This window comes from Marmota monax, unplaced genomic scaffold (genome assembly GCF_021218885.2).
Source record: "Marmota monax isolate L192 unplaced genomic scaffold, Marmota_monax_Labrador192_F-V1.1 WCK01_AAM20220418_F8-fsc00022, whole genome shotgun sequence".
Lineage (NCBI taxonomy): Eukaryota > Metazoa > Chordata > Mammalia > Rodentia > Sciuridae > Marmota > Marmota monax.
The window spans coordinates 14,662,112-14,688,836 of record NW_026695215.1 but is presented as its reverse complement, the minus strand read 5'-3'; the positions used below and the strand labels follow the sequence as shown (position 1 = coordinate 14,688,836).

Below are 26,725 nucleotides of genomic sequence, written 5' to 3'. Positions count from 1 at the left end.
TTCATAACTCACCTAAAGCCAGTGAGTCTAGTGGTAGAGACAACACTAGACTACTTGCCTTCAAAGCCCGCATTCTTAAGCACTTTGATATTTATCATGCCTGGCAAGACTTGTGCCATTTTGAAATCAGTGTGTCCCTGGTAATACTTGGTACCCAGTGTTAGTGTTAATTGCTTTCCCTTCTATCTGAGTCCATGGGTGCTGCCCCCATTTTAAAGAATCCTAAAGAAAGAAGACGGATCCGTAAACATGGAAATTGGAAATTGAACAGTTCCTTTCTGCACTCTCTATCTTGACTCCCCAGCCCCATTTAAGATAAGCAAAACACTCTAATAAGATTTTCACAGAAGAGTGTGCAGCAATATTTGTCCCCATTTAGAGGGAGGAGGTGAGGCCGGGGATGTGGTTCAATGGTAGAGGCTTGCTTGTGTGAGGTGTGAAGTTCAATCTCTAGCTGCAAAAAAAAAAAAAAAAAAAAAATAGAAAAGAAGGAAGGAAGGTTGGTTGCTCCTAGAGGGAAAGACAAGTTCTGTACTTTGAAAAAGACACCTATATGTTGGGTTTCAGGACAAGTGACTGTTTTCAGAATCCAAGTGGAATCTCACACTACAAAACAATGCCAAGAGCTAAGGAAGGGAAACGCAAAACCAAAGGGGCTTCCCTTCCCATTGTCCCAATTCTTCAAAAGTTCCTGAAAACCTATGAGAAGCACTGCTCGCAGTCTCAGACGTCTGTGTGCCCAGCCATCAGAAGGGACCTGAACAGCAGCATTGACAGTGAACAGAGCCTCAGGAAGGTGAGCAGGGGCCGTCTGTCTTTAGTCTTCTCTAAAACAGACTGACTGGGGGTCACGCCTCCAGGAACAAGGGTCCTCAGTCACCCCCTCTGCATTCCTGACCCAATGAAGTTCAAAGCCTTGATCATGGCCAGGGATCAAGGGCCTGCTCAGCCGAGCTCCTCTCCTACCTCTTGCTCCTGCGGCAGCACCTGTCCCCAGCGGGCCTGCCTTTTCTCACCCCACTTCTCACCTGGAGTGACCACCTGGCTCCTCTCCCCACTCCACATCTGGAAGGTCCAGTTCCAGAGCTTCCCTCATCATCACAGTACCTCCCCTCCTAGCACACCAGCCACATGCCCTGGCCCTCCAAGTGAACGTCTCCCTGCCGTGGCCAACCCTGTGGCCCTGTCTTCAAGCCAGACTCCTGCTCACCCACCTTCCTTGTGAGGCCCATCTCACGTGCGGTGAGCTCTGCTTTTCGGGGGGGGGGGGAGAGTCCTGATGTCATGCCTTTTCTGAGATTAAATATAGGGCATGAATGTGAGGGGGACAGGAGAGACGAGGTCACCACCAAAATAAAACAAGTACCTCATGGGAAAGGGTCAGGTGATAGACCAGATGGGGTGCCTCGTGCCCCAAAGACAGCCTCGCTACTCCTCCATCACCAGCCCAGAACGGTGGTCCATGTTCTGATAATCAGAGATGGCAGATTTCCTAGAATGTGGAGTGCCAAACAAGACACCAGGTCAAGCAAGATTATTAGAGATGGGAGCTTTGAAATAGAAGATCATTATTCTAAGGCTACTTTGGGCTGAATCCATCCCATCATGTTCTCCCTGAATGTGTTTTGGGGCAAGAAGATGATTCCACTGCACCTCACAACAGAAGAACCCATGTTCCTCTCTAACCTTCCCTCTTCACCCCCAGGCTGCTGCCCTTATCCCCCTCTTCTTCCCCACTCCCCTCCCACCCCATCTGCCCTCCACATCTTACACACACAAACATCTTCTTGTTCATCCTGATGGAAAATCTTCCCACGGCTATTCTTTTTGTGGTAAACTAATTACTAGTCAATATTTTCTACTGTAGTTCTTGCACTTGGCCTCTACTACTTAATGATAAGGATTAATCATAAATCTTGCTCAAATGAGTCCTCTCAGCGATGATTTCCAATTGTTTTTATTACAATCACCAAAAGAAGTGCAATTAGCATTCCAAACCCAGTAAATAAGCACCAGAGAGCATCAATACAACCATAAGGGCTGTTGACGCTGTTGACTTGGATGGGCTGCCTAGGGAGGGCCTCCATTATAATTCTGAATAGCATTAAAATAAAAGCCTCATGAGACAATCATTATTTTTGCTCCATAAGATGTACTCAGATAATTTCTAGTTTTTTCTATTTTATTAAAGAGGAGAAAAGAAAAATTGGTTGAATCCTACTAAATTGATTTTCTGACCCAATAGCAGGGGAAAAAAAAAAAAAAGTCTCTGCCCTAAAGTCCACTGAGCTTTGCACGAGGCAGGAACTTTGTAAATTGGCGCTGGAGTACTGCCAATGTGCACCTGGCCCACAGTTAATAATATTCTAAAAGCTATTCCGACGTTGTCTAATGACAATATTCCTTTTCCACACACACTGATGCCCACCTGTAGCTTTTTCTTATGCTCCAGTTTACACTTGTGAGACCTGACAACTCCCCTCCAAGCATCCTACCAGTGTCCTTGGAACCTTTGCTCCTGACCATTCGAGATGAGCGCTACATGCTGGGGAAAGAGATCTGCATCTGGGGCCTTCAGCTGAGCAACCCCGAGATCGCCAGGCTTGTGAGTCATGGTTTTAAAAATGTTTCTTCAGGGGGCTGGGTATATAGCTCAGTTGGTAGAGCGCTTGCCTCACATGCTATAAGGTCCTGGGTTCAATCCCCAGCACACACACACAAAAAAAAAGTTCCTTCAGGGTTGGGGCTGTAGCTCAGTGGCAGAGCTTACCTTGCATGTGTGAGGCACCAAGTTCAATCCTCAGCACCACATAAAGATAAATAAACAAAATAAAGATATTGTAAAAACTAAAATAATATTTGAAAAAAAGACTTTGGATCTGTTCTAGGCTTACCTTAAAAAAAATGTTCCTTCAAACTTTAAAATTGTATATAAGCGTTTAACATCATATATTCCAGCCCTAGTTTATTTGGCTATTGATAGACATGTTGAAAGGTTTTCTTTTCTTTTCTTTTTTTATCACTACATTTTTAGTAAAACATTTCAAATATATAAAAATGGAGAGAATAATAGAACTCACATCTGTAGACTCACTTCTCACACATAATCTACTTTTTTTTTGGGGGGGGGGTACTGGTAATTGAACCTGGAGGCATTTTACCACTGAACCAATCCTCAGCCTTTGTTCTTTCATTTTTTTATTAATTATTTTTTATTTTTGATATAGGGTCTCATTACCTTGCTTAAGGCCTTGCTAAATTGCTAAGGCGGGTCTTGAACTGCGATCCTCTTGCCTCAGTCTCCCAGGTTGCCGGGATTACAGGTGTGAGCCACCACATCCGACATAATACGCTTTTTTAAGGGATAAAATTGTAGATATTTACCAATATAACAGCTTTAGCCTCATTTCACTTCTTTTCTCAATCTACTTCCCAGAGGTACCACCAGCCTATGTTGATGTGTGCTGACCCCTTGCATATTTTATGCTTTTATTATTTATGTTCCTGTGAGCTTAATTGTATAAATGGAATTGTACGATGTATGATATTGTGACTTATCTTTCTCATTCACATTATATTGTCAAGATTTCTCCACACTCATTACTTTCAAGTGCTGTCATATCCTATATCACATATACAATTACAGATTAACTGTTTTTTAAAATTGAACTTCCATTATTGCTGAAGAGAAGGACTTCACTTCTGGAACAGGCAAATAATTCAGACCAATTCTTTCGCTGACAACAGCAACATAAGCTAAAATGTGGAAAACACACACACACACACACACACACACACACACTACCAATGACCTAATGGAAGGTGGAGACCCAGGGAAGAGAACATTACAATTATCCCTGGAGCTGTCTGGTTTAAAAGAAGGCAGTTGAGAAACAGAAAAGTTGAACAGTGCTTTTGGCAATCTTGCCAACGCTAGGAAACACTGGCTTTCTGAGGAGACCCTAGTGGACTTTCCCGTGCTCTGGGCTGAGACTGAAAAGGGCCGCAACCTAGGAACACAACTGAACCACACACAGAGAGGTCCTTAGGGACCACAGATTATTTTCTGATCATCTCAAGTTTTAATGTTAAGTTGAGGGATCCTAGATTGCTGGTGCCCCATGGATCAGGAGCAAATGAAAATATTCCTTGGAAGACAATTACAACATCATATGCCTCCAATTATATCTGTAAACAATTTTGTCAAGAATAAAATCCAGTATGCAAAAAAAGAAAAAAACTGTGTGGGGAGACAAAATGGCATGAAGAAAAGATACACAGGCTGTAGAAACAATGACTCTGTAAATAGCCCACAAGGACTCAAATATTTGGATTATCAGACATGTACTTTTAAAGATCTATGTAAGCACAGCTGGGCGTGGTGGCGCACACCTCTAATCCCAGTGGCTCAGGAGGCTGAGACAGGAGGATCTTGAGTTCAAAGGCAGCCTTAGCAAAAGCAAGATGCTAAGCAACTCAGTGAGACTCTGTCTCTAAATAAAATACAAAATAGGGCTGGGGATGTGGCTCAGTGGCCAGGAGTCCATGAGTTCAATCCCTGGAACACTCTCCCCTCCCCACCAAAAAAAAAAAAAATCTATGTTTACAGTGTTCAAAGAAATATGAGACAAAAACAAAAACACACACACACACAAAAAAAACCCCAAGATTTTGCAAAAATTAGGGGAAAAAAAGAACTAGATGGACATTCTATATAGTAATAGAAATTAAAACTTCAACAAATGGGTTTAACAGCATTTTAAACAAATTTAGAGTGATAATTAGTAAAAATGATGTGGCCAGAACAAAATATGTGTAGTGAAGCATGAAATAACAGAAGATAGTCAGAAGAGAAGAGACCTCGTAGGTAAGTGAGGTAGTCAACATATGTATCACTGGAGTCCCAATAGGAGAAGAGAATAGAGTGGGATAAAAGCAATACTTGAAACGATAATAGCTAAGAACTTTCTCACACTGGTGAAAGACATTACCTCATATTCAAGCAGAGCTATGAATCCCAAACAAGTTAAATGCAAAGAGAACTTAAAAACACCATATTGAAACTACTGAAGAAGAGAAAAATCTTACAATTGATCAATGGAAAACACACTGGAGACAGAACCTGATTTTATGTTGCTCAACTTATAATTTTTTGACTTTATGGTGGAAAGTCATTCAGCACTTTATTATAAAATGAGCTTTATGTTGGATGATCTTGCCCCACTGAAGGCTAACATAAGTGTTCTGGGCATGTTTAGGATGGGTCAGGCTAAACTCTGAAGTTTGGTACCTTGGGTATATTAAGTGCATCTACTCTTAGCATTGTAAGTTGAGATGCATTTTATACATCCAGGACATAACCCCATCATAAGTCAAGGAGCACCTGTACCTTTAAAGGAGCAGTAATAAAACTGACACCTGCCAAGTCCATTATATGCATGTATAGAAACGTTACAGTCAACACCATTGATTTTTTAAAAATTAATGTTGAGTTAATTATAATAATAAAAAATTGACATCTGACTTCAAAAGAAACCAAGGAAGCCACTCACCAGTAGAAAATCTGAGAATTCTACACCCCAAAAAGTATTCAAAAATGAAAGTGAAAAAAAAAAAAGAAAGGATCTTACCAGACCCACAGAGACTGGGAGAATTTGTCACCAGCCTATCTTCCCCATGGGAAATACAAAAACATATCCTCCAGACAGAAGCAAATGATCCCCGATGGAAGGCTGGCAACTCAGCAAGAATCAAAGAGCCACAAAAAAATGATTTCCTTCTAGAACTTTAAAACGTGATCATAAATTTTATAGAGAGATGTAAATAGCCAAGCATAAGTAAGACAATCTTGGACAGGAAAATCACAGCAGGAGAATTTGCTCTAACAGACATCAAGGCTTATTATAAAGCTACATAAATTAAGACAGTATAATATTGCTGCAAGGATAGATAAGTAAACCAATATAGAAGAAACAGACCACACCTATGTGGACATTTTGATTCTTGACAAAGATTACCATACAGAGTAGTAGGGAAAAGATGGTCTTTTCAACCAACGATGCTGAGACAATTAAGTATTATTATGGGCCTAAAGAAACTTGATCCCTTCTTCACATCATCCCCCAAATAATTCTGGGAAGATTATAGACCAAAAGGCAAGACAATAAAGTTTCTAGATGATATACATCAACAGGACATTCCAGTGCAGAAAATATTTTAAACAGAACACTAAAAGAGCCATAAAAGAAAAGATTGATAAGATGGACTCCATTAGAAGTAACAGCTTCTATCCAACAAGAATCACCAGCAAGAGTGAAAAGGTGGGCCATGGAGCTGGCAAAGATTTTTGCTATTCTATATAACCAAAAAGGATCCATATGCAAGACACCTAAGTAACTCCCACACATTTTTTTAGTAAAAGTCAAACAAACCAATAGAAAAGTGATCAGGAAACTTGAATAAGAACTTCACCGAAGTTATCAAAGAGCCAATAAATATATGAAGAGGTGCTCAACTTCATTAGGATTAAGGAGAATGCAAATTAAAAATATGAAGAGATATCTATGCAGCCACAGGAGTAGTGAAAATAAGTGTTTGTTAATAAGTGTCAGAGAGGATGTAGAGCAACTGAAATTTTTATACCCTGTGGTAGGAGCTTAAGTTGGTACAAATCATTTTGGAAAACTGTTACAGTATCTACTGATTCCAAAGCAATTCTATTATGTAAGTTCATATCCACCATAAATATATATATATATATATACACACAGGTACTAGGAGACATATAGGAAAATATTCATGTCTATCAATTGTAGAATGGACAAATTATGTTATATTCATATGGTAGAACACCAAAGAGCAATGAATTGAATGAAGTACAACTATGAAAAATAAAATATGACAACTATCACACACATAATGTAAAAATGGAGAGAGTCACAAACAAATGTACATTTCTTTCTTGCATCTATATAAAGTTCAAAAAACATACCTAAATCTATGTTGTTTACAGAACTGTGACCAAGGACAGCCTAACAGAGAGCACTAGTGGGCCATTTTTTCTAATTAGTGGGTTTTTTTTTTTTTTTTAGTTGTTGATGGACTTTATTGTCTTTATTTTTATATGGTGCTGAGGATCGAACCCAGTGCCTCACGCATGCTAGGCGAGCATGCTACCACTGAGCCCAAGCCCAGCCCCTAACTGGTGGTTCTTTAAAAGTGTCTTTTATTATCATATGACCCAGCAATTACACTTCTGAGTACATATACAAAAAATTGAAAGCAGAGCTGGTCTTGAAGAGATATTTGAACACCCATATTCATGGCAGCATTATTTGCAACAGCCAAAGATAGAAGCAACTCAAGTACCCTTGACAGGTGAATAAATAAGCAAAATATACAATAGACTATTATGCAGACTTAAAGAGGAAGGAATTGATTCTTGAATAGATTCTTCAAAGAAGCTATATGGCCAATTACACATAAAAGGATGTTCAACATCACTAATCACTAAGGAATGCAAGTAAAAACTATAATGTCATACCACCTCACACCAATTAGGAAGACTACTATCAAGAAGCAGAAAACTGTAAGTGTTGGCAAGGATGTGGAAAAATTGGAAGCCTCACTACAGCATGGAATAAACTTTGAGAACATTATGTTAAGTGATATGAGCCAGTCAAAAAAGAACAAGTACTATATGATTCCACTTATATAAGGCACCTAGGGTAATCAAATTCATAGACAGAATATAGAACAAGGGCAGGGAATGGGTGGAGAGGGGACTGGAAAGTCTTGCTTAACTGTCACAGAGTTTCAGTTTTGCAAGATGAAAGGAGTTCTGGAGAGGGATAGCGGTGAGAATAATGAGAATACACCTGAGACCCCTGAACTCTCTACTCAAAATGATCACAATGTCAATGTTATTTGTGTGTGTTTTTTTTGTCATGGTTAAAAAAAATAAATTTTAAAAGATATCTTAAATATGTAACCAGTGCCGGGCATAGTGGCGCACGCCTGTAATCCCAGTGGCTTGGCAGGCTAAAGCAGGAGGATTGCGAGTTCAAAGCCAGCCTCAGTAACATCGAGGGGCTAAGCAACTCAGTGAGACCCTGTCTGTAAATAAAATACAAAATAAGGCTCAGGATGTGGCTCAGTGGTTGAGTGCCCCTGACTTCAATCCCCAGTATCCAAAAAAAAAAAAAAAAAGTAAGAAGCATTTTTAGTTGCTTTTATTCGAAGAGTCAGTCAGGGTAGCCAGTCCAGTTGAGCCAGAATTAGAGGCTGCTCATGCATGTGTGATGTGATCTTTCACAGATCCTTCCAATATGGCCCTCTTACGCATCTGGAGGTTGCTAAGGGATCTGTGCTGGAGACAAACATTGCTGGTGCCCAGGGTGTGACACCACCAATCTCTGGTTGGGAGTGGTGGGACCTGGTCAAGAGCCTGTTTAGCATGGACACTGACGTGCCGTGCCACATAGTCTCCTCGGTCAAACACAGCTGGAGAAACCCAATCCAGCATTCAAACTGGCATCTCTCATTACAGAGGCCTCAGGTACCTGCCCTGTTGTTAAGGTTACAAGTGCCTTTTTATTCCCAGCCAAGGTATAATTTGGAATCCTATATACAACCAACATGTCATTACCTCGAAGAACCCTAAATCTTCCAAATCCCACCAAGGCCTCTTCTAGGCTTAAATTCTGAGCCAAAGGAATCCTTAGACTGTGGTGCTTCTAATCGCTGAAAAGTGACTTTGTGACATTCTCATAATTTATAGTTTTATGTAGCCTCTCCTTTCAGTTATATAGGGATTTAACTGTCACTTATATCCTCGCTTACTGATAGAAATGGCCTTGCCATAGATACTGGGGCATGTAGGGTGGGAGTGGCATTCCAAGTGCTTATGTGCTGTCCCCAGTCCGGGTTCTTCAGTAGTACAAGCATCCAGAGGCTGAATTCGCACAGTCCAGTTCTGAGTGGACCTCCATACCCTAAGAATACCATGACTATGAATGACAAATAATTTATTATAAAGTTTTTGTTGAATTATAAGAGCGGCATATCTGTGTCTCTCTACTTAAAAGCACACAACCATAGGAAGATACATTTGCTGATTAGAAAGTCAACATCTTAGTCTGCTGGGTTGTCATAATGAAGTATTATAGGCTGGGTAGCTTAAGCCACAGAAAGTCGTATCTCTCACTTCTGGAGGTGGGAGCCTGAGACAGAGGCGTCGATAGGGTTGATTTCCTGAGGCCAACAAGAACCCAACAAGAACAACTTAAAGGAGAAAAAGTTTATTTTGGATTACATGGATCACATGGTCGGCCAACTCCATAGCTCCGGGTCCAAGGTGAGACAGAACATCATGGCGGAAAGGTATGGTGAAGGAAGGTTGCTCAGGACAGAGCAGCCAGGCAAAGCTTGCAGTCGGCTCTCTTCTTCCTAAGTTTTCTCATGGTCTTCACTATGGACATTTGTGTCCAAATTTCCTTCTTTTATAAGGACACCAGTCATATTGGGCTACAGCTTATCCCATGATCTCATTTTAACTCAATTACCTCTTTACATACTCTATCTCCAAATGCAGTCATGTCCTGAGGTACTGGGGGCACATAATTCAGCCCCTAATAACATCGAAAATCAAATCCTGAAATACATCTTGCCTCATCATAAAGCTTAGAGTTTCTCGTATAATTCTTCAATGAATCTTTATTTTCAAGGGAAGCCATTTGATTTTTCATGCCCTCTTTTCCTTGGTTGATTAAAGATTATCTTCAAGGCAACAATGTTGAAGTAATGAGTGCAATTGATGTGAGCAGCATATGAAAGCACAGAGCGCACCTGCCGTGGTTAAGTAAGCGTGTTGTAAATCTTGCCTTCTCAGGCGTGGTTTCTGGAACTGAAGGGGCGCACCACCTGTCCATTTACCACCTTGGAAATTGTTGATTGCAAGATGGATCTCTGGTCTCTAGGGCGGCTGGGGAGGGCTCTGCAGTTGAGCTGTTTGCATTCCCTTGTCCTCGATTACTGCAGGTAAGGCTGGAATGTGGAGTTCCTCAGGTAGCAGGGGAGACAGCAGCCAGGGGTGGCCACATCCGGGTTCCTGTGCCTCAGCGAGGCATGGCTGAAAAAGGACCCTCCAAAACCTCCTGAGAGTTGATGTGCCTGAGTATGTCAGGGTTCTCAAAAGAGTCTCTTCCACTCATTTGCTCTTTGAACAAATATCTGTGGAAGGCCAATTTATAGAAGACACTGTGCCCACTGCTGGGACAATACATATGTATATGAGGCAATGCTGCTGTCCAAGCAAGTTTTCGGTACAGTGGGAAAAGACATGCTCTTGACTCGGTGTAATGCACCATGGAAAGTCGTGTCTGGATACATGTTTTGTGGTACTTCAGATGAGGGAAACCATAGTTCCTGAGGTGATGGGTTAGTGGTCACCAGAAGAGGAGCAGGGGAGAAAGGTGAGGTGTTAGGGAGGATCAGAGCACGTCCTTCATAGAGCTGGGGTGCCAACAGGGAGGGTCTGGGGGTGAGGAGAATAATAATAATAATAATAATAATAATAATAATAATGCCAGTAGATGGTTATTGAGTGCTTACTGTGTGCCAAGCATCTTCAGGGATTAGCTCATTTATTCTCCCAATGACCTATGGGATTTCCAGTCCTAGATTAGAGATGAGGGAAGACTTGTTCAAGGTCATCCAGAGGTTAGGGATGGAGCCTTGATGTGAATCCAAATTGCCTGACCTCAACAGAAATTGCAGGTTAGCAGCTTCTGGGTAAAGAATTTTCCTTCGCGAGCTGTGAGTGCCCACTCTGATCCATGACACTGGATTTCCTGGGCTCCATTATTGACCATTCACAGACAATTTCAGACTGTTTGTATGGAAACTTTCTGATTTCGTTGAGATGATTTCCACTTTAAAAGTTGAGGAGTCTGTGACTCTTCCCATGTAGCCAGATGGGGTCTTGTACCCAAAAGACCAGTGGGCCATGAGGTGAGAGGAATGATTCCTGCTTGAGAAATGATGTCACAGAGACACAAAGTCCCTTAAAGAGAGAGGGTCCTGTCAGGACCGTGGTGATACTGAACAAGTCCATCAACAAAAACTAGGCAGAATGGGCTGGGGTTGTAGCTCAGTGATAGAGCACTTGCCTAGCATGTGTGAGGCACTGGTTTCGATTCTCAGCACCACACAAAAATAATAAATAAATTAAATAAAGGTATTGTGCCCATCTACAACTAAACAAATAAAAATAAATTAAAAATTTAAAAACTAGGCAGAAGGACTCCCAGCCCAGGGCAGCAGAAAGCCCAGGGTCCTCAGTACACCCTGCAGCAAATGCGGGATCGGCTTGGGCATCCCCCTGATTTCTCACGCTCTACTGGGAAGAATCAACCCCACTGCTAAGAGACCCTGCTAAGCCCCAGGTCCTGGGAGGGACCCTATGCCGTGGAAAGAGAGAAGAAAAAAGAAATTCCCATCTTCAGGAATCAGCTTGCCTTAACTGTCAGTTAACATAATTGCTGATGCCAAAGCATAGAAATCTAGAGTTATCAGGGTTGGGTAGATGGAAAGCGCCACCTGAGACCTCAACAGAAATTGCAGGTTAGCAGCTTCTGGGTGAAGAATTTTCCCTTGCGAGCTGTGAGTGCACCAGGGAAGATGCCCTACGTTCTCCTGCATGACTGCACCCCTATCCAGCTGGGATACTGGCATAGTATGGAGGTCAGAGGCCCTCCATAATTACTTGTTAATTAGCTAATACACTTAAAAAGTTATTTCTGATAATATTACCCACCTCATTCTAAAATTCAAGCCTTGACATTGCCAAATCCTTGATGATCTCACTTTACCTCATTGAACCTCAGTTTCCTGACCCATTCATGGTACCAATCCCTACCCAAGCAGGGTGTGGAAGATGCTTGTGATTTCACTCTGCAAACTAAAGACTGTAAGGTCCAAGGTGAGAGAGCACAGAGAATGAGAAGTTGAACTTTCCTGAACATGCTCAGGACATACCTATAAGGCCCCTCCTTATAGGGTCTTGGTGCTGCTGGGGTCTTCTCAGCCTCCTCCCATCCTGCCAGCGGGGCCACCTCACCCATGTCTACAGTGCCAACCTCAAGACTCAGAGCTTGTTCTCCCTCTGTTTGCTAGAATGGGCTCGTCAAACCATCCTCTGCTCCCTTTGCCCAAGAGTCAGCCTTCTGGTCCCCTTCGGTCTACACCTGGGCTGACGTCCCCCCCAACACACTGCCAGCCCTGGCTCTGGAAACCCAAGCCAGGGCTTAGAAGAAATGCCCCTCCCTGCCCTGGGGAAGGCTTTATGATTAGTAATGCAGCCAGCTACAGAGGTTTAAAAATCGATAACTTGTTCCTGTCATTTCCTGTAGATTTGGAAGTGAAGAAATTGAGAGTATTTTCTCAGGCCTGGAGAAGCACCAAAGGCTTCGCAGCCTCAGTCTGCGTTACTGTGGGCTGGAGCCCCTGAGTGGGCAGCGGCTGGGCTCCCTCCTCAGCCAGAGTGCCATATGGTGAGACGTGGCCCCTCCTCCCCCCGCTCGTCTTGGCAACGTTTTCTCTTCAGCCACACAACCCATCGTGACAGTTATTTTTGATTGGTTTTTCCTAATATAAGAGAAAGATCCATTAGCTAAGTCTGGGGATCAAAGATGTCATGCTGAATGCATGGGTTTGGCCAGCTGACACAGTCACTAGATCTATTTATGACATGGCCTATTTTTTTTTATTTACTATGATCTATTGATTGATTATTTTATGGCTAGGCATATTACTTTATCAGCTGAAGATCTTTTTTCTATATTTTACGGGTGCATTAAAATGATACGTAATATATAGTATGTAATAAATAGATAATAAATAAATACATGCATGCAATATAACAATGTAACTTGGTCAATATCACTCCCCAGTACCTTTTCTTTCCCTCCCTTCCTCCATCCTTCTAATCCCCTTCCTCTACTTTTCTGGTCTCTCTTTGATTTTCATGAGATCCCCTCACCACTTTTTTTCCTTTTCCCTTTCTAGCTTCCGCATAGGAGAGAAAACACATCACCCTTGACCTTCTGAGTCTGGCTTATTTTGCATGACATAATGATCTCCAGTTCCATCCATTTTCCTGCAAATGATATAATTTCATTCTTCTTTATGGCTGGCTAAAACTCCATTGTATACATATACCACATTTTCTTTATCCATTAAACTATTGAGAGCTACCTAGGCAGGTTCCATCATTTGGCTATTGTGGGTCATGCTGCTATGAACATGGGTATGCAGGTATCAGATGAAGACCTTAAGCCCTGATTTGAGGAAATGGAACTAACACTGATGAACAATTATTTCTCTCTCTTCTCTAGTGAACTGTACCTTGACGGTAACTACTTGCAATGTTCTGGAGCCCTGGCTCTCCTCAGACCTATGGCAGAGTATGCAGAGATGCAGAGGAGAGACCAGCCAGTCATGGCCTTACCAGACACCGGAAATCCCCCTCAGCTGCTCCAGAGTAAGCACTGGGAAACTTGGCTCTATGTTCCTTTGGGGGCCACCTGGAAGGAGGAAACTGCTTTGTGATTAAAAGTGACCTTCTTACTAGTCAATGGAGATTCTTCTTTAGATGTACAGGAGGCAGAATAATGCCCCCCCCCCAAATGTCTTTGTCCTAATCTTCAGAACCTGTAAATGTTACCTCTTATGGTAAAAGAGACTCTACAGATGTGATTAAGTTCTGGATTTTTTGAGTTGTGGAGATTAGCCTCAACACATGGGTGGGGACAGTGTAATCCCTAGGATCTTTATAAAAGGCAGCAGGAGGGTCAGAGTCAGAGAAACTGTGACAACAGAAGCAAAAATTGCAGTAAGGCCAGCAGCAAGGGAATGTGGGGGTGTCCAGACAAGGAAACTAATTTTCCACAGAGTCTCCAAAGGAATATAGCTCTGCTGACACTCACCATTTTGGACCTATAAGATCTATTTCTGCTTCTGACCTCCAGAATATAAGATTAACTACACTGGTATTATTTTAAGCCACTTAATTTATTTTCACTTGTTACAGCAGCAACAGGAAACTAATACAGTATGTTCATCAGATTCTCCGGGTTAAAATTGAAAGCAACACAACAGGATTAAAGAGCAATATGGGTTTATTGACTCACATAACTGGGATGTCCATGGGCGCAACTCCCTTCAGAGACTGCTGAATGAGTGGAGGGGCTCAAACCATGTCATCAGGAGCCCTCAAGTTTGTTACCCCTGACACTGGTTTCCCTTGGAGGGTTGGCCTCCTCTCCCAGGCTTTCTCCAAGCAGAAAGGACAGTTTATATACCTGCCAACAGCCCCAGGTTTACATCATTGTGATTTGTAATCAAGCAGAAGGCACAAGCCTCTTGCTTCCAATAAGAAGGGATTTAGGTCACATACTTACCTGTTGGCTCAATCTCTGTGTAGGGGTAGTGAGCTATTGGCCAGAACTGATGAATCACACACTCAAACACTCATCACATGCAGAGGACCGAGCTCTGTGCCCAGCGGCCCTGCCAGCATCTCATAAAGAGGGAATAACCATCCTGAGGCATATGGGGAAGACAGATGCTGGACAAACAGGAACAATAGCTGTCTATTTCCCTCAAAATGGCTTCTCATCTGTTTTAATAGATTCTAAGGATGCATATTCATGACACATTTTAAAGCTGACGACTTTTTAATAACTGGTCACAGCAAACTGTGGCAAATGGTTAAGAGCACAGACAGAGGCCTGGGTTCAAATCTCTTTGTGTCTTTGAGCGTGTCTTCCAGAATCAATCTAACTTCAGCCATTTCAGCTACAAAATGAACACAATGATAATTAGCCCATAATGGTCCGTGAGAATTATGTGATTTAATGAGCAGTACTTACTTAGTACGATGCCTTGCTCAGAGTAAGTCCTTGAGAGACATTAATTATCATCACCACCATAGCAACAACGACCCCTTCCCAGGAGAGCAGAATCTTCAATAATATTGGTAAATACGATTGCTCTATTTGCTGGGGGGAAAAAATGAAGATAAAGAGCTTGATGTAAAGGCCACTTCATGGAGGTGAAAACAAATAACTTGTAACAAATTCATATACATAATGGTTGTTGCCTGTTTCGGGACCTTCATCAGAATTACATAGGTCATCTGTTGAATTTGATAATTCAGTTAGCCCTATAACTATGCAAAAGGAAACTGGAAAAGAATGTTTAATATCAAGCATACTTTCCCTGTGCTATTTTTTTAAGCCATGATCCTATGTATGAAGTCCTGCATGATAGCTTTGGAATCAAATAACAAGTGGATCTGTTGTTGTTGTTGTTTGTTTGTTTTTTAATAGTTGGAAATGTAAAAGTGGTGTCTCAAGGGGTTAGCATGTGGCAGGTGAGGACAGGTGTGGGAGTCATGAGAGGTAAAGGAGGGGCCAAGGATGCAGGGAATAAACATGAAGATCCCCCTTTCCAGATGTCCCAAGTGTTTTCTGCTAAAAGGGACAGTGACACTTAATATGGAGAGTTCTGGATTTGTTTTTTAAGGGTTGGAGTTGAGGACAGAGAGTGTCTGCCCTGTCATTCCCCACAGGTGCCCAGGTGGGTGGGAACTTCGCTGGGGCTGGGCCCTGCCATCACGGGTCAAGAGACAGAAGCTCTTTTAAGTTTTCATAGGGTCTCAGAAATAACGACAACACCCACCACAAATTCAGGTACATTTCTAGGTTCTTCTCTTTCCCTAAGGCTGTGACACTAAAATCCACTGGAACCTTCATTCATTTATTTATTTCATTTTTTAAAATTTCAATTTGTTATATGTGACAGCAGAATGCTTTACAGTTCATGTTACACATATAGGGCACAGTTTTTCATATTTTTTATTGTTCCTGGGAACCTTCATTTTTATCCCATTTCAGCTGGTACATTTAGCTATTCTGAATTCCCCTGGATAATTGTATCTGTGTTCCCAGGCTGCCATAACAAAATGCTGCAGGCTGGGGGGCTTACACAACCAAAATTTTATTTTCTCACAGTTCTGGAGGTTGGAAGTCCAAGATTAAGGTGCCAGCCAATTCTGTTCCCAGTGAGGGTTGTTTTCACGGCATGCAAAGGGCCACCTTCTCACCATCTCCTCCTGTGACCTTCCTCGGGACATCAGGTGGAGAGAGGGAATGAGCTCTCTGGCCTCTCTTCTTACAAGGACACTGAATCTATCAGATCAGGGCCTCGCTTTCCTGACCCTATTTAACCTGAATTCCTTCCTTAGATTCCCCGTCTCCAAATACAGCCACATTAGGGGTCAGGGCTTCAACATATGAATCTGGGGCAGACAACAACATTCAGTCTATAACAGTAACGTGCACACCAGCACAGAGGGAAAGAACCTGTGTTTCAGAGCTGGGATCATAGACCTCAGCTCAAGCAAAATTATTTTTCCCATCCTGATTTAATATGCCAGCAGGATTAGCCTTAAATAATAGTTAGAATAAGAGGCACGTGAGGCAAGAAAGTTCAATGACCGTGGATCACCAACAGCCCCCGCCCATCTCATTTTCTTTTTCCATTTTAACTACAATATACTTTATAAATCCTGATGTCTTATAGTACGTCGATCTGTCAAAGGGAAAGCAATTGCACAGATTGTTCTCCAACAATCCAGGGTCATCTCCAACCTCCCCCACTAACCAGGATCCTGATTTTGCCTTGGTGAGGGGTCAGTAGAGGTGCTGGCCCTCACCTGGCCATGGGTGGGTATGGAACCCACCTGGACTTTGCCACCCTAAAATAGGATTCTTGAGCAGAGGAACCTGGTGTCTTACCCCAACTACCTGTCATTTCATGATCCTGCCAGATCCTTGTTGCTATCCTGGCCGCTGTCCTTAGATAGCCTTGCTCTTAGAGCACAGTACATGAAAATTTTCCCAGGATATGTTGGAAAGGGTGTGAGTGTTTGTTTGTTTGTTTGTTTAATAATTGTAGCCTAGAAATTTAATTTTCATTTTATTAATTATTTTTTGTTGGGTACTGGGAACTGAACCCAGGGGAACTCTACCCCTGAGCTACATCCTCAGCCCTTTTTATTTTAGATTTCAAGACAGGGTCTCACTAAGTTGTTGAGGCTGGTCAAACTTGTGATCCTCCTGCCTCAGCATCCTAAGTTGCTGGAATTATATGCCTGTACCACCATGCCCAGCTAGATTTTTTTTTTTTTAAGAAATGCCCAGGTCTCAACTTCCATGAGAATCATGTACCTGTTGTTAAAATATCCTTGGTCATAAGCATAAGCATCTCATTCTCCTACTTTGCAAAAGAAAGGAAAACCTCTCTTCCAATCAGTATCTTAGTAGAATGTTTTGCTCTGGAATACAGAAGCAGAGAGACAATTCATAATATTATGAAAATATTACAGAAGTTACTGACTCCAATAACTCAGGGACAACCTGTTTTTACACATCAAGTGGTTTCCAACTTTTGCTTTTAATGAAGGAGGACCTAGTCAAGTTATCAGCTGACATGTTATTTAAAAAATATTTTTTTTTTTTGCGAGGCACAGTGGCACATGCCTGTAATCCCAGTGGCTTGGGAGGCTGAGGCAGGAGGATCTCGAACTCAAAGCCAGACTCAGCAATTTAGCGAGGCTCTGAGCAACTCAGTGAGACCCCGTCTCTAAATAAAATACAAAAAGGTCTAAGATGTGGCTCAGTAGTTAAGGACTCCTGGGTTCAATCCCTGGTACAAAAAAAAAATCATTTTTGTATGTGATAGATTACTAGGCAATTTTTAGTATATAATTCAAGTATTCAAAGAATTGAATAAAACTGGTAAGGTAAAACTTTTTCTAGAATTACACAGATGAAAAACAAGTTATTATAAGTATACCCCATACAATGTTTGGGATATACATGCCCTAAAATAATTATTCTTTATTCATCTGACAATTAAAGTTTCCGGGTGTCCTGTAATGGAATGAGAGTATGGGGACAGATGGAAGGAGTTTAGGGCAAGAGAGGCTAAGCCTGGAATCCTACTCCATCCTCATCTTGTGCAAATAAGGCTTGTTAGCATGTAAAACTCTAGCAACAACCACAGAAAACAACAGAACAATACTGAACTCTGCATCACTCTAGAATATTCTCCAATGGATATGTGAATTAATACAAAAAAAAAAAACAAAAAAAAAAGCATTATTTGTTTCACTGAAAAATGCAGTCGATAAAATTTTTATTTCTGTACTTATTAAGGTTTATCAAAATGTGTAAAATACACATGCTGTATTATATGTGTAGTTCTAAAAGTTGATTAATAACTGCAGAAGAAATTTTTAATACTTTACATCATATTTATTGCTTTATAGACATATGAGGATATTATCCCAAGAAATTTTTAAAATTTAAATATTTATACACGTAGCATTTTTATTACAGAGGAATTTTACAAGATGACCTACAAATGGCTTTCAAATACAAACTAAGCAGAATGAAATTAAAAATAACAGCACAAGAAAAAAAGGGAATAATATAAAACTTTCAACAACTGAAGAAGAGTTTGCTTGTGTTTCATGTTGTTTCTGATGTTTTACTGAATTATAGTTGGTGTCAAATTGCTTGGAGTTGAGATTCCATTTGACTGATGTAAGAGAATAATGATACAACAGATTTTATTTTTAAAATGTCAACATTTGCCATAAGCTAAAAATTTTTTGAAATTTTAAAACTTATGAAAAATTTAAATATCAACCTAAAATTGTACAAGATATTCCTTGAGGATGTTATGAGAGAACTTTTTTTTTTCCTGTGCTGAGAATGGAACCCAGCTCCTCATACAGACTACACAAGGGCCTTACCACTGAACTGCACCCCTAGCCCAGCAAAAATGTATTGAGATCACTGCTTAGTAAGACCCAAATGTTTGGTTCTCTCCTCTCTGTATGAGCTACTCCCAGGCCTCCCAGAAACTTCTTTTTGCTAGAGTCAGGTACTATGACTTTCTATTGCCAACAACCAGGGGGGCCCAAATAACTCACAAATAGCTAATGACAAATTTGTTTTCTTGGTTACTTGTTGCAACATAGGAATGCAATCTTAATAATGATGTACCTTCCTCTGCTCATTGTTTGTTCTAACATCCATCAAATATTCCCCCATGTGCTTAGGTTATGTTGGTGCACAAAACAAAGATCTCTCCCCTGAAGGAGGGGGCTGGAACACAGCATGCATGGGTGTGTGCATGCATGCGGAGGGTGGTCAGGCAATTTTCAAAAGGTGCAATAAATATACATATGCTACAGTTTGGTAGAAGGTGATAATTGATATGAAAAAAGAAAAAGAGCAAGGTGTGGGAGTATGGGAGTCTGGGGAAGGAAGACAGATGGCCTGTGATTTTTAAGTAGTCGGTTCAGAGTGGCCTCCTTGAAGAGGTAGCATCTGGGAACAGGCACAGTAGTGATGGAGGAGCCCCACAGAAGGGTGCAGATGAGCAGGCCAGGCTGAGGGAACAGCCTGAACCAAGGCCTAAGACCTTTGCATGTAAGAGCAGCGGGTGCTAATACATTATTCAGGGACCAGTGAGGAAAGTACCCTGTAACTGGGAAGGAGCTGAGGAGGGGAGGCTGCGGGGTCAGGAGCGGGAGACAGGAGACCTGCTGGGGGCTTGTCCTACAGGCAAGAGAGGCATCTGCACAAGTGATTCTGGGGTTGGTGAGAAGGGATCAGACTCTGCATTGTACGGTGGGGTGCAAGAGAAAGGCAAAAAAGAGTCCAAACTGAATCCAGAGAGATAATATTTTAATACATTTTGGTGGGGCCGGGGGTACCAGGGATTGAACTCAGGGGCACTTGACCACTGAGCCACATCCCCAGCCCTATTTTGTATTTTATTTAGAGACAGTGTTCACTGAGTTGCTTAGAGCCTTGCTTTTGCTGAGGCTGGCTTTGAACTCGCAATCCTCCTGCTTCAGCCTCTGGAGCTGCTGGGATTACAGGCATGTGCCACCACACCCGGCAATACATTTTTTTAAACAACAACAACAACAAAATGTTCCTCCCTGCTGTGTTCTTACTGACTCCAGGAATGTGGAGTCACTTGAGGGAGCTGTGGAATGTAAGGGAGATTAACTGGAGGCCTGGTGGGCTAGTTCTTGGGCCTGACTTGGTTGCCTGTTCACCTCGAGGCTTCAGGGAGGGGAATGAAAAGTGACAGGATGGACAGGGTCTTGGCGGCAGTTTGGCTGATGCCTGTGAGAAACACCTCCCTCCAAAGAGCACATAAAATGAAGTATCTAGTGCATCATTCAAATCGGAACAGGCTACATTTTTTTTTTAATCTTTTTTGTTTTTCAACCAGCTGGCCAGGGAGCAAGATCAACTTTGAGCCAAACTGCAAAATCGTCTGAAGCCATCGCAGTGAAAACCACTTCAGAGAAGAAAAAGAGAAGAAGAGGTATTTGTGTTATTGCTGTTTGGACAATTCCTTCCCGTTCCTTCTCCTTCCTTATAACTCACTTCCCGTCTCCTAGGCTGTGTGTTCCCACTACCGCCCCAAACAGAGAGAAAAATCCAAGTGGAGGAAAGACTCAAGGTCTTGTGATCCCCATATAAACCAAACAGGAAGGGCTTCACCTTGTCCACCCGAGGAGTTAATCTTTGGCACATTGAATGTTCCAAAAAAGGAATTATGGGGCCTAGGCTGGTTTGGGAACAGCTTTGTGAGAACAGCCAGCAGGACCTCATAAATCTAGCTCGGAGCCTTCTCCAACTACAATTTTACTTAGAACCAGAAACTGAGTGGTTTTGAAGGAATTTTAAGAAGTCGCCAACTTCATAGGGACCAGGGTCCTATTCCTGACATCCACACCAGCGCCTGGCTCTCAGCAATGTGAGGGCTTTGCGCTCCCCAGTTTCCAGTGTTGTGTTAACAGAGAGAAATTCCAAAGAGCCTGCACAAGACAATCCTGGGTGTGTCACCTACAGTAGTCTTTGGGAAACTCTGCTCAGAGGCCAGCTTGAATCTGTGTTGTTCTGTTTTAGACCACTTCATGAGTTTTTGGTACCATTTGTTTGCAGGGAAGGGCGACTGGTTTGGGCCACTGAGCTGTATCCCTAGCCTTCCCTAGTTTCAAAATAAATTGTCCAGGCTGACCTCAAACTTGCAATCCTCCTATCTGAGCTTCCCAAGCAGCTGGGACTTTAGGAGTCCAAAACAGGCCCAGCTCTCTTCTTTGATCATAATCTGTTCTGTGTGGCTTTTTTTTTTTTATTCTATTCTCGTATTATTTGTCTTGCATCTTCTCTGTGAAATATTGCCGAATTCAAAAATTATGAATTCTTATAAGATGTAAAGTGATAGAATTTATCAGACCTTCTCTCTGTCATCTGATGTAAATATAGTCTTTCCACAGGGTAGAGCTAGTAGAGTTTGGAAATTTATAGGAGAGTCTACTCCAGGGATGGAGCTGGGAAGACTTTGGAAACATGCTGGCCTGGTGTGGAAAGCAAGAAAGGACTGAGTTGAGGAAAGACTTGAGCAAGCCATGAGCCCCAAGTTCAGCTAAAACAAGAGGCTGTGGAGTTTGGGCCTCACAAGGAGGAAGGGTCACACTGAGGAGGACCCTGCAAGAAATCCTTTGCCTGAACCCAAGAGAAACAACTTGGATATGTATTTATTTTACATTTCCAGAGTTCACCGAGGAAATTGAAAAACATCTTCCCACATTGGGCCGTTGCTTGTAGAGTCATATGGTGTTTGTTTGAGGGGAGAGTTTGGCCTTTGGTAGAACAGTCCTACTTGTTTCAAAATGAAGGGTCAGATGGAGCTGATTTACATCCTCCTCCTGGGTGAGGAGGCCAGATGGTTTCCATTTGGCCCTAATTGAAAACAGCCACGCTATTTTCCTGCACATCTCTTTTTGGACAGGAGGCTTTTGGCCTTCTGCTTGGAAAGTTGTCCCCATCGAACAAGATGAGTCCAAACCCCATTCAGAAGCTTGACCCCCCCGCCCCCATTCCTTCCCTCACTTGGAGTCACAAGAACCTTGACAGTGATAATTACAAGGACTCACAACTTGACGTTGGGCAGCCATTTACAAGTTGATAGAAGAAGCACAATATTCCATTTCTGTGCTTGCAAACTTGAGGCATATTCATCCCAGTCCAGTCCTGTCCTTCAACACCCGTGACCAGAAAGACTCATAGACCTAACCAGCGTCTCTGGCCATAGTCACTCCTCATCTCCAAACCCTATAAAAAAGAAAAAGAAAAAAAATAGAATTATTAGATTAGTGCTTTTCTCAACTTGAATGCCTCCACAGGCACTTGGAGGACTTGCCAAAACACAGATTGCTAATAAATTTTTTTAAAATAATAAAACCAAAATTAAAAAAAAAAGACAAGATTGTTGGGGACACCACCCCCTCAAGGTTCTGGACCTGGAGACTCTGCATTTCTATGCGGCTGATGCTACTGGTCCAGGGACCACATTTTGGGAACCACTGCTTTTGGACTTAAAAAAAACATTAGATTGCATGCTCTTGATTTATTTTGCTCATTGAAGAAAACCAGAGAACAGAGTGAGACTCCTGGCAGCCTCTTTTCTGCCCTGGAGCCATGGAATCAACAGGCCCGTGCCCATTTCTGTTCTGGTGGTGTCTGCCTTGTCAGTTAGGCCCTCCTTGGATCCCATGGCTCTCTGTACCATGGGGATTCAGGAGCTGGGAACTCTGGGTCTGAAGGCTGGTCAGCCCTCAAATGGGAGAGTCCACCTTGGCCTACATCCCACAGACCTGTGAGGTCCATGCAGAGGTAGAAGATGGCCAAAGGCTGGAAGTCCCTGAAAGGTGGTCAGGAATAGCCATCTGTGGATGACATGGTTCCCTCATCCCCATTCAGGCAGTCCTCAAAGTTCCTGAAAGACCTGACAAGGACCAAGTTGTACCTTGTCACCTGGATGTGTTGTCTTCTAGCCGAAGCCCCACATGTAGTCTCCAGGAGGATTTAGGATGAAACAAACCAATAAGTGACTTAGACATGTACAGGGGTCAAAATTCAACCATAACATGATCTTTCCATGAGCTTGAGATCGATCAGAACTTCACTACCGTACCATGCTGCCCAAGCACCAAACCCACCTGCCCAGGTGAGACATTGTTGCTTATATCATAGTCCCAGTCCACAGAAATACCAGTGGCATTATGGAACAGAAGGACCAAATTCTAAAGTAAAGACGTAATCTTCAAAACATCTTTATTAGCTCCAAAACAGGAAGGTACCATTTATAATCCTGAAATTATTTTATTGGAGATTTTATCCTGGGGTGACGGCTAAACAATAAAAACCTGTACAGATGGGTTCTAAGATCCAGGGTGTGAATCATCCCATGCTAATTGCACCTTGATTTCTGAAGCCCTGTAATCAAGCGGATGAAGTTTATGTTCTGGTTTGTAAAACTGGGAATTATACAGGAAATTACACGTGTTCTTTGTCAATGGAAAGAAGTTATTTTTAACAATTTTTTTTCACTTTTTTTATTGGTTGTTCAAAACATTACAAAGTTCTTGACATATCATATTTCATACATTAGATTCAAGTGGGTTATGAACTCCCATTTTTACCCCAAATACAGATTGTAGAATCACATCGGTTACACATCCACATTTTTACATAATGCCATATTAGTAACTGTTGTATTCTGCTACCTTTCCTATCCTCTACTATCTAATATTTTTTTTTTAATTTCACCACAAAGAGAAAGTCCTGTCAGGGCCTAGCACCCACAGGGTGGTGAATAGTATTGAGCAGACTGATCTGATGCCATCAGAATGTGTAATGCCCACCTGATCTGGGGGCTCCAGAATAGATTAGAGGGTGAGGGAGATGAGGGAGTCTCCCAGGAGAAATGCTGGATCCATGAAAACTTGCACTTGGCCTTTGGGTACTGGCCCACCTCAGCTCTCCAGGAAGGAAGACGTTTACCAGGGGCAGGAGAGGGTGTTCTAAGCAGAAAAGCCACATGAGGAAAGGCTCAGAGAATGGAGGTGTCTGGAGGGTGGGACATCCTGCGGTCACTGCTGGAGGTCATGGGGAGTAGCTGGGGCTGTGGTGCCTTTGACTTCCCCGTGGGAAAGCAATCCACACCTGCCCTATCACAGGCCCAGAAGCTCACCTCCTCTCCAAGGGTGCACATTTGTGCCACGCTGGCTGCGAGGGGTACAGCCCTGGCTGAGAACGTTTCTCTCCTTGCAAAGTTCAGCTGTGTAAGAACTCAGCTTCCAGCCTTCAGCCTGGGACCACCGGCTCACCTTGCACCCATCCTGCCTTCTGGCAGGCTGGGAGGGAGTGAGGAGAAATGAGGGCCACATGTGGTCGGTGTTCACGTCGTTAATCATTCCGAGCAGTAGACCGAACTTTACAAAGGCATTTATGTTTGTGAAAAGATTTTAAAAATAGAAAAATAGGGGCTGGGGATGTGGCTCAAGTGGTCGCGCGCTCGCCTGGCATGCGTGCGGCCGGGTTCGATCCTCAGCACCACATACAAAAGTAGATGTTGTGTCCGCCGAAAACTGAAAAATAATTATTAAAATTCTCTCTCTCTCCCTCTATCTCTCTCCCTCTCTCTTTAAAAAAAAAAATAGAAAAATACCATAATCCATTTGTGTTCACAAAGCGGAATCGAAGCATGATTAATGACATTGTACTTGAAAAAAACAATGAACACAAAACTTTCCACAATACAACTGCACTCTATGCTCCATTTGTTATTCATTCATTCACTCCACAAACATTTATTAAGTGTGTACCGTGTGCCAGACATTGTCCCAGTGTGTCAACACTGCTCCATTATTCATGAAAGCTGTCGTTTGTTATCGTCCCCACGCCCTGGATATAAGGACAAATAAAGATTTAGACAAGTTAGGCTTATCCCCAATAAAACTAAAGGACAGGCCAGGTGTCATCTCTCCAAGTGTGTCCTGAAGGGAAATAAATCCATTTCATTCAATGATCCAACACATTAGAGTCATATCCCAAGAAACCAATCAAACCCCCCCCCCATTTTTTTAAAGCCTATTTTCTACTTTTTGTTTTTTCTGAGCTGGCGCACTAGGGTGACCTAATGTCCAAATTCACCACCTTTCCCTAAAATGTCAGTTTTCGTCCAGGGATTGAAGACTTAACACTTGATCACCATGACTCTCCACATATGCTGGCTAACCTTCACCTGACGTCAGCTCCGTGAGGGCTAAAGGGCTGGCGTATTGTCCCTTTGGTTTCCTGTTGGGTCCCCAACACCTAGAGGACAGCTTGGCCCATAATAGGAAATCAACAATATTTGTCGACTGCCAAATGCATCCCAGTCAATAGAGACCTGCTAACCTGGAGGGAAGCTCTCAGCGAGCATGTGGGCAAATCAGTGTGTACACAAAGGATCCTTTAAGATCCCTTAGTTGCCTGTACAGCATGATATATTTAGATGTATTCTAAGTCCCACGCTGTTTCTTCCCTGGTTTTGGACCAGATTCCTTGCTCCTGAGTTGAGTCCCGGATGAAGTAGTTAGCTTGTGTCTAGGAGGTGCATATAACTGTAAATACCTGGGGACCCCCAGAAAGCTGTCTGGCTTTGGGATTGGTGGTTCAGATTTCCTGTCTCACTGAGTGGACAAGCTGGTAGTATGCTCACCGCTATTTCTCCTTCTTCATCAATGTTTTTTTCTTTACCAAACTCCTAACCTTGAACTGGTGTGAATTACATGTGTGTATCATGCCAACCCACAGCACCCACAACACCTACAGTGAGCCTTTTAAAAGCCATGGAGAATGAAGGTGAGCCAGCCCAGGACTCCGTTTATAAGGCCTCCCACATCCCCACAATCAGCAGACAACTCATCCTCTTCTATCAAGATTCTGCTAGGGACTTCAGTTTTTCTCTCTAGATTAATACAGAGCAATCTGCAGCTTCCCAGATTAAAGAATGAGAGAGACATAGAGTATGAAACAAGGACTTTAAAAACTACATATATAGTACTTCCTTGCTATATTGCAAAATGAATCCACTCACACAAGTCCAGCGAGTACAGATTTTTTAAAAAAATAATCAGTTTAGCTGATGATAAATGGGAACTATTGTCTAAAATAACAAATCACTCTGATTTTCTTGTAGGATTCAGGAAAAAAGTGAAAGGTTTGACGGAAGCTGGTCCTTGGCTAGTGAAGTTGTACTTGGCAGATAATGGCATAGATGGAAAAGGAGGAGGAGCGGACTTGTTGGAATTCACCCGAACTTTAACATGGTGAGTAGCAAATAGAGGTCTGGTTTGTCCACTTTCCAGAACTAAGTGTTTGTGAGTCATGGGGATGATGATTTAGTTATCTTATTATTTATTTATTTTGGTACTGGAGATTGAACTCAGGGGCACTTAACCACTGAGCCACATCCCCAGCCCCTTTTTGTATTTTATTCAGAAATGGGGCCTCACTGAGTTGCTTAAGGCCTTGCTACGGTGCTTATGGTCTTGAACTCACGAACCTCCTACCTCAGCCTCCAAAGCTTGTGCCACGGTGTCCAGTAGGAATGATGATTTAAATGCAGATTTTTTTAGCAGTTTCTTGTAAGGTCGTTCAGCTCAAGAGCGCTGTGACCTGAAAGGAAGCACAGCCTAATTGGAATTATACACTCCTTTGTGTTGTCCCAACCTCCT

At 42.4% G+C, this 26,725-nt stretch overlaps 1 protein-coding gene across 2 annotated transcripts in view; it reads left to right on the top strand.

Moving 5' to 3' along the window:
* The window catches only part of LOC124084230 (uncharacterized), a 38,795-nt gene that overhangs the window by 1,943 nt on the left and 10,127 nt on the right, over nt 1-26,725 (top strand). For both annotated transcript variants that reach the window (XM_046431239.2, XM_046431238.2), the window contains exons 2-8: nt 568-796; nt 2,453-2,605; nt 9,890-10,038; nt 12,411-12,551; nt 13,395-13,540; nt 20,383-20,478; nt 26,188-26,317. In XM_046431239.2, the coding sequence (XP_046287195.1) occupies nt 617-796; nt 2,453-2,605; nt 9,890-10,038; nt 12,411-12,551; nt 13,395-13,540; nt 20,383-20,478; nt 26,188-26,317 (995 nt within the window). In that variant the 5' untranslated portion in view covers nt 568-616. The remainder of the gene's footprint in view (nt 1-567; nt 797-2,452; nt 2,606-9,889; nt 10,039-12,410; nt 12,552-13,394; nt 13,541-20,382; nt 20,479-26,187; nt 26,318-26,725) is intronic.